This window comes from Pezoporus flaviventris, unplaced genomic scaffold (genome assembly GCF_033815535.1).
Source record: "Pezoporus flaviventris isolate CSIRO_AGI_PZ_B2104156 unplaced genomic scaffold, CSIRO_AGI_Pfla_v1 ptg000070l, whole genome shotgun sequence".
Classification (NCBI taxonomy): Eukaryota; Metazoa; Chordata; class Aves; order Psittaciformes; family Psittacidae; genus Pezoporus; species Pezoporus flaviventris.
In genome coordinates this window covers 7,456,937-7,464,829 of record NW_026892618.1, presented here as the reverse complement: position 1 = coordinate 7,464,829, position 7,893 = coordinate 7,456,937, and the positions used below count along the sequence as shown (strand labels likewise).

Sequence of the window (7,893 nt, the reverse complement as noted above, 5' to 3'; positions counted from 1 at the left end):
ACTAACAACAGGTTAAAACATTAAGGAACAGCCAATGACAATGATAATCAGAGAGGTAGGCTTCAATAAAGCATTCAGATGAGCAGGAACCGGTTTGTCTTGCAATGCCTCACAGAACTATGTGAAATATGAGACCTTTCCTAAGCTGTTGTTACAGAGTTCAAGGGGTGTGAGAACAGACGGCAGAGAGGAAGATGAATCTATGCAAATTTTATGTAGATATCTTTTGTTAGAATATGACTGAACCATGGAGGAGGAGCACCATCTCAGACCAGTTTAAAAGCCAGAAGATGGGCTGTCCACTTGAGATCTCTCTCTCTTCTTTCTTCACGGACAAAGATGTGGTCAAGGCTGCTTCTGAGCATTCTGTCCTTGAACTGGATTGCCACGGTGTCTTCTGAACTGTAAGAGATCATACATTCTTTTTTTTTATGACAGTATATTTTAATGTATTTCCCACTAGTTTATTTCTTCTAGGACACTGCTATATAATGAACTGGATGCTTGAGACCTTGGTTCTGAAATGTGTCTGAAGTGGTAGTAGATGGCATTGAAGGATGATTTGGAATGATGCTCTCCATCATAAAACTCTTAAATCTGATTTGAATGACAGAAACCTAGAACTGGAATAGTTGCAGTCTTAAGTGAATGGGTAAAGTGGAGAGGAGGTTCAGGACTAGACTGTAAGTGATACTAATGATCAGGATTGATATGCATCAGAAGTACAGAGAGAGCAAGTTGTATGAGAAGGTGCTACAGGCCAGATAATGGCTGGTATTAGGGACTATGCTGACTGGCAATCCTAATATTAGTATTAATGTAAGAATGAGTATGAAGTATTAGTATTACACCTGCTGTGCTTATGCAGCACTGTCAATGTCCATGGCTCTATACAAACAGTTTTCAGCCACAATATTCAAAAATAGGTCAACATTAGAGCTTAAATCCATTTCTCAAAAGTTTTAAAGGAAAACACTGAAAGTCAGAGGGGTTTAGGTTTCTCAGATACACTGTTCATTTCAGTCATTTTACTTTCGGTATTTGAATATAGTGCAGTCTGAACTGGGCAAGTCAAAGTAACAATAAAGGCAATATACGCAAGCAAAGCTGTGGGAGGAAAAAAAAAAGAAAAGAAAGGATTCGATTGCTAAGAAAAGATTGTGTGATTCATGTTGTGTTGCTGCACAGCCAACCCATCAATTCTGTCATACATTATTTGAAATGACTAGTTTGGGCAGCAGAGAACCAGCAGCCAGCAACAGAACCTTTATCAAATCTGACAAATCTAAAGGAATGTTTTTCAGAGGAAGAATCTGAGGAAGGAAGGCTGCCCTAATTACAGAGAGCAGTATAAGTAAAAAAGCCCAGTAGAAGAAAGAAGCAAAGGAAGCAATGCAGGGAGAGTCATGGTGACAGAATGCAGCATATAGGTTAGATTGAGCATTCTCTGAAATGTTCTGCAGAATGGAAAAGCAAGATGATTTCTTGGTGCATTATGCTCATTGACTTATCAGATGTCAGTTGTTATTTGGAAGGAAAGATGTCTAGAGAAAAAGAAAAAAAATTGTTGCAACCATTAGCTAGTATTTTTGTTATTGATTTCAAGAAGAAGCTAAGCATTACTCCTCCTTATGGGAGGTTCCAGAGGTTTAAGTATACATATAGGTCATGGGAGGATAAATGCAGGTGTTGTCAGATGCTTGTCAGGTGTTTAGACACTTTAAGTGATTGGAGTTGTGTGAATACCTGGAATGGAAAGCTGCAGTATCATGCTGGGTAAGAGACCGCATATAATGATGCCCGTCCTTCAGCTCAGAAAGAACTATGAGGGACAAAATATTATCACCTGTACTTTCTTAGCATATTATTCAAAACTTGTTGAAAGTAACAGAATTCCTTCCAATTACTTGGAATTGGAGTTACTTCCAATCCAAGCAAGATTTGGATTGCGTCTTTGTTCACACATATGGCATTTCTGTGGCATTTGCCCCTCCTGTTTGCTCTGACTTTCCTCCATGACTGAAATTTCTGATCTGGTTTTGCTTTCTTACAGTCAGTATGTACTACTGGTCCCAACAGTAGTGCGGAGCGACTCTCCGCAGACCGCTTGTGTGCAGTTCCACAACCTCAGTGAGCCTCTGTCTCTGAGCATTGTCCTGGAATATGGCAGTATGCGGAATACTCTTTTTGAGAAATCAGTGACAGAGAATGATTTCTTCCAGTGCTGCGAGTTCAAGGTATTTTCTCTTTTGAAACTACTGAAAAGAGTGTAGAAGCTGGAAACACTTCTGAGTGCAACTCTCCTTGTCAGTGTGGGCAGAAGATGAAGAGTGTGGGCAGGGAATAGGATGAAAAAATATAAGTGCCTGGAAAGGCTGACAATATAGCCAAGAAAGACATATGCGTTCTAGGGGGAAGCTGGAGAAAGACTTTCCATCTCCATTCACAGAGAGACTAGGAAAAAGCTTGTGGTTGCTATCACAGGTCCATTCACCCTATGAGACTGTCAGAATTGCCAAGCTGGAGATCTCAGCTAGGACATGTTCATTCTGTTTCCTGTGGCTCTGCAAGATCTGTACAGATATGACAAGCAAGTTCCAAGGTTGGGTCTTCCAGAATGTAGCAGGAGAAAACATTTCAGAACTGAGATACATGGTTGGGGCAACCTGCATATTGGCATGAGAGGAAATGCATAGTACAGGTCACAGCTTAATTGGTGACAGATCATGGGACTTCCACAACAGAAATTTCCAGCGACTACCTCACTTTCAAAGATTGATCTTCTCATGACTTTGCATAAGCTATTTATGATTCACTTGACAGTCAGTACCTTACTCAAGAACCCTGAGCAACAGGGGACCTCAATATATGTAATTTACCAGTTTTCCTCATGTTTTTTTTTTCCCTCCAGGTTCCTCCTGCTGCTTCTGACCCCCTAGCATTCATTTCCTTCACTGCCAAAGGCACCACAGTCAATTTAGCTGAGAGAAGATCGGTGGCGATTCAGAATGTGGATAATACTGTCTTCATCCAGACGGACAAACCTATCTACAAACCAGGGCAAAAAGGTAGTTGAGGAGTTTGAGTCAGCTAGTGAACTGCGAAACTGGTTGCAAGGGTGGGTCTAGAATGACAAAGACTTCCTTTTGTGGAATAAAAGCCCATGGACTGCAACAGCGATGATCCATCCCTCAGATATTGTATAGTTGTCATCTGAGTTTGGACTCATCAAAAGTCAGTGAAAACTAGAACCAATTCACAAAATCACAACAAATGAGTAGACTTCATGTGCTTTTACTGAGTTCATTACATTTACAGGATCTTGAGTTCTGCCAGGTTTACTGAGGTCAGTCACATAAAAAGTGTCCTTCAAAATACAGAAAATAATATGTTAAGCTTGGAATTAATAAGTGTGATATAAAAATAAAGGAAGCATGTAATTTCCTGTCAATAGATCTTGCCATTTAATTGCTAATCTAATTCAGAGTGCTGATTCCATCATGATATTTAAATGATAGTACTAGCTAAGATAATCAAATCTCTTCTGGTTCTCTAGGGACTCTTTAGTTTGCCTAAGAGCCTGAGCAAACTTTGTTTCAGTTGTATGTTGAAAGTAACTTAACACTGCTAAAGAATCCTTTTTTGTCCTGTATCTTTTTCAGTGATGTTTCGTGTGGTCAGTTTGGACACTCAGTTCAGACCTGTTCAGGAGACAGTAAGTATGAGTGATGGTCAAGATTTTTCAAGCACCCTCTTGAGATAGCTGTTCACTAAGACTCTCAATTAGAAGTTGAATAAAAAGGGTCTGGGAAAGGCTTCCTGATGTTTCTGGAGAAATACTATGATTCCTTCACTTCACACTCCATCCTTTCCCTGCCTTTATAGAGGGCAAAGGGTCTGAAAGCACTCCTGGAAATCTCTCACAGCACTCAGATTTTGTAGTCACTTTGCCTGTCCCACGTATGTAGAAAAAGACTGGATGTTTTTGTAGGAAAGAGAAATTCACAAACAGGTTATCCTCTTTAAGTTATCTCTGTAAATAAAGACATGACTTGAAATTATTTCCTTGGCCCAGTGTTCTGTAGCCAGAGAAAACAGTTCACAGCCTTCTTTATGTTCTAATATTTCTCAAGCTCCACAGCTAATTTCTTGGTGTTCTGATTTTTATTTTTTTTCTCCCTTTTTTCCTCCTCCAGTATCCCCGGATCACTGTTCAGGTAAGAGATGCACTGTGTTGCTTTGGAAGGACTGTGCTTCATTATTCCCCATAGTGTCAGTAGCTGAAGGAGACTCATCCAGAGCATACCATCAAAAGCCAATGAACTTGAGATTGAACAGTGACAGTATTTGTTATCAAACACTAGAGGAGAAGAAATCAGTACAAATGGAGATGTTAGTTGGAGATGGCATGCTGATGTTGCTGGGTTTTTCATTAGAATTCAAATAAGTTTAGTGTAGTATTCCTTTGGCAGGACTAAAGGTGTAGTACTCCCATGGCAGGGAGGTTGGAACTAGATGATCTTTAGGTCCTTTCCAACCCTAACTATTCTATGATTCTATGACTACAGGAAATGGTCTGGTGAAATAGTGTCATTCTCATACAAGTTACAATAGTAACTCCCTGAAATGTCATGTTCTGCTGAGGAACAGGCTAGCAGTGAACCAGTCTTCTACCACATTTCACATTGCACTTTCTAAAGGAGGCCCTCGTAATATTCCTGTTTTACAGGAGTTGAGGCAGGAAGACTTACGCTAGGGATGCTTCAGATAAGCAACCTGACTCCCAACCAAGTACTATTCCTAGATGATCTGAGATCATCTTGCAGTGTACCTAGTTTCCAGCCAGGGAAATTCAGAGCACATCATGCACTTAGGCAATGTGCTAGGATACAAAACTGGAAAGAAGGCAAGAAAACAAGAAAAAGGGTACATCTCTTCCACTCTCCAGGATCCAGAACGAAACAAGATCATCCAGTGGTTGGAGGTCTCATCTAAGCATGGAATTGTCCAGCTCTCCTTTCCACTAATTCCAGAGCCTATTCTGGGATCCTATCACATCACTGTGGAGAAAAAGTCAGGTGAAAAAGAGGACCAGTTCTTCACGGTGGAAGAATATGGTAAGCAAAGGCTGTAAACTGCCCTGCACCAGTGGTGAGGCTTGCTCTGCATAACTCAGGTAGGAGCTGCTTGTGAAAAGTTTAAGTGCTTTGAATTCTCGGCTTGACACAAAATCACTGTGTGACTTTGGGATCCACATCCTATGACTCAGGACTTACACTCCCCATCTGAAAGGAGTAGTCAGGCCTGCCTGTTTTTTGTTGGGGTCATCACCATGTGAAAAGCAGTAGGCTAAGATATGCAGAGAAATCTGAAGATGTTATCTGTCAAGCAGATATGTCATGACAGGTACTGGGTTGTTACTCATGGGGCTGGATAGTCAGTGAAAATGCAAGACGGAAAATAGTGGGTATTTGAGGTGCCAAAGCTCACTTAATGATCTGCTTACTCTCTGGAATAGCCCGTATGAAAAAAGTTCCTAGATTTGTTTTGATCTTACAAGTTTTCTCATCTTATACTGGCAGGTTTTCCTTAGTAGTTCCCAGAGTAGGCTTGGACAACTCCCAGTTGTTTGCGTTTTTTTGTAGGAGCAGTAAAGCACCTTTCCTGTTTACCCTTTAGAGCTCTTTCATGTCTTCCAGTCCCCTGTGTACAGGTTTGTGATAATAAGGCCTTTTCCAGCTATGTAGTCATTATTGCTGGTGACCCAGGACAGAAGATAAGCTGGAAAAAGAGAGTGACAGTGACCTATTTGATTTTACTATTTCACTTAATCTGTTTCCTTTTTATTCAATGGGGTTTGATTGCATAACTTCTCTTCTTCAGGGCTTAACTGGATTAAGATATCAGCATTACTTCCACCTTTCTTTTGAATAAAATGTAAAGCCAGTTAGTGACTTCTCACAATTCTTACTGTGCCTGCAATTATTATTACTATGATTATTATCCTACAGCCAGCTCCTAGGTAGACTTTTCTTTGAACTTTTTCCTCTCCCTTCTTGATGAAAATGCCTTTGCCAACTGATTCAGGTTTTTTCCTGTCTTCCACACATTACACCTGCCTCTGGCATATAACTACTGATCAGTCATATTCACATTGCATTTCCAGTGCTGCCAAAATTTGAAGTGACAACCAGTGTGCCAAAGAGGATTTCTTTCTTTGATGAAGAAATTAGGTTCAATGTTTGTGCTTCGTAAGTATCAGAGCTGAGAACAACACATCTGTGCACAGGAAATGTGGCATAGAGGATGGTGTGCATGCTGGGAAGCAGGGCCCCTGCTGCTGCTGATTCCATGTATGGGTTATGGCAGTTCCTTTAGCTGTGACTTTCATGACATGAAATATAAGTCTCTTCCCACTACACAGCAAAATTAGAACTCAGGGAGTTTATGTGTGTCTGGTAGTTTAAAGATAGCAAGCAGTACATACTTGCTAGCTGTTGTTTTTTATTATTACGGAAAAAGAGAGAAATAGTACCAGGGTGTGTCATTAACATTGATGGCTGTGATACAGCCAAAGGGCAGGGTGGCATGAGCTAAATGGGAGAATAAGGATCTTTCTGCAATATGTCCTACTTTGCATAAGGCACTAACAAGAAAAAGCAAGCAGCAGGGAATGAATATCTCAACCTGAATACAGCACCGCTTTCCAGCTTCAGACCTTGAAGAATGACTACAGCAAAACAATGGTAAAACAGGCTTTTTTAACAAGATGGCCAGAAACAGCCTAAAAGTACTCAAAGGGAATTCTGCTAGTGCTAACTGGTCCTAATTCCCGCCTGCTCTTCTGTCTTGCTATGGGCACTCCTGAGGGGTTTAGAGTCTGCATTACTCTGCAATCTTTGCAGATTTCATGCTAAGTCCACATGATTGGATTCTTATGTCTTTTCCTCTCCTAGGTACACTTACAACCAACCAGTGCAAGGGAATGCCCGAATCAATGTGTGTCAGCAGCACTTTTATAGTCCACGATGTGAGCAAAACCAGAAAGAAACCTGTGAAGCAGTCACTGGACTGGTATGATTCAGGGCAAGGCTTTTCTTCCCAGTCAGCTTTACTACCCAACATGTAGCAGAGTATTTGGTGGCTTCATTCATTTCCTGGGGAACACCAAAGAGACAATCTCAGAGGCATGCTTTTTCTCACTGTCTCACAGGCAGTGCTGAAAGACCATGAAAGTAGTTTTTACTGATGACATTATTAGGAGACTTTGATTCTTCCCTCAGAAGAGTCACTAGAGGAGATGGAAGCTTATGGAAATCTAAATCTGTGGTAATTTCTAAAACACTGGAGCTGTGTTCTTACCAAATCTAACCAGCAGACCTATACTGGGAGTCTCTGAGGACACTTAATGCTAAACTAATGATTAATTTCTGCACTAGATCAAAATGCTCTGATCAGAATCCAGGCATCATGCAAGATGGGTTTAAGAAGGAGCATGAGCATAAGAAAGGACTAGGGGGAATGAGGAGAGAGGCTTGCAGGTGCAAAGGTAAATGGTATTGAAACAGTGTAGGAAGGGAGCCAGTGTAATGTAGGAAGGGAGCAAGTAGAAAGGAAGACCTGAAGAAGATTTGAGCAGAGACAATGAGGCTCTTCAGAGACCCACTAATACACAGTCAGAAGTAATTTTCCAAACCTTGATAAAAATGGGGTTTCCCTTTGTGTTCTGTTTCCAGCTGGGGAAGGACGGCTGCCTCAACACTGTAATCTCCATCAAAACATTCCAGCTCTACCGCAGCTATGCCAGGATGTATACCAGCCTCAATGTAGAAAGCATTGTCACTGAAAATGGGACAGGTAATACCAAGTGAAGGTTGTGAGTAGCTGATTAAA

The 7,893-nt window shown here is 41.0% G+C and overlaps 1 protein-coding gene across 1 annotated transcript in view; it reads left to right on the top strand.

Annotated features, from left to right (window-relative positions):
• Positions 1–300: 300 nt before the first annotated feature.
• LOC133278980 (ovostatin-like) overlaps positions 301–7,893 on the top strand; it is a 28,072-nt gene continuing 20,479 nt past the window's right edge. The window contains exons 1-9 of the mRNA XM_061472308.1: positions 301–404; positions 2,054–2,237; positions 2,912–3,068; positions 3,663–3,715; positions 4,197–4,217; positions 4,949–5,117; positions 6,167–6,251; positions 6,957–7,074; positions 7,737–7,857. Of these exons, the coding sequence (XP_061328292.1) occupies positions 340–404; positions 2,054–2,237; positions 2,912–3,068; positions 3,663–3,715; positions 4,197–4,217; positions 4,949–5,117; positions 6,167–6,251; positions 6,957–7,074; positions 7,737–7,857 (973 nt within the window). The 5' untranslated portion in view covers positions 301–339. The remainder of the gene's footprint in view (positions 405–2,053; positions 2,238–2,911; positions 3,069–3,662; positions 3,716–4,196; positions 4,218–4,948; positions 5,118–6,166; positions 6,252–6,956; positions 7,075–7,736; positions 7,858–7,893) is intronic.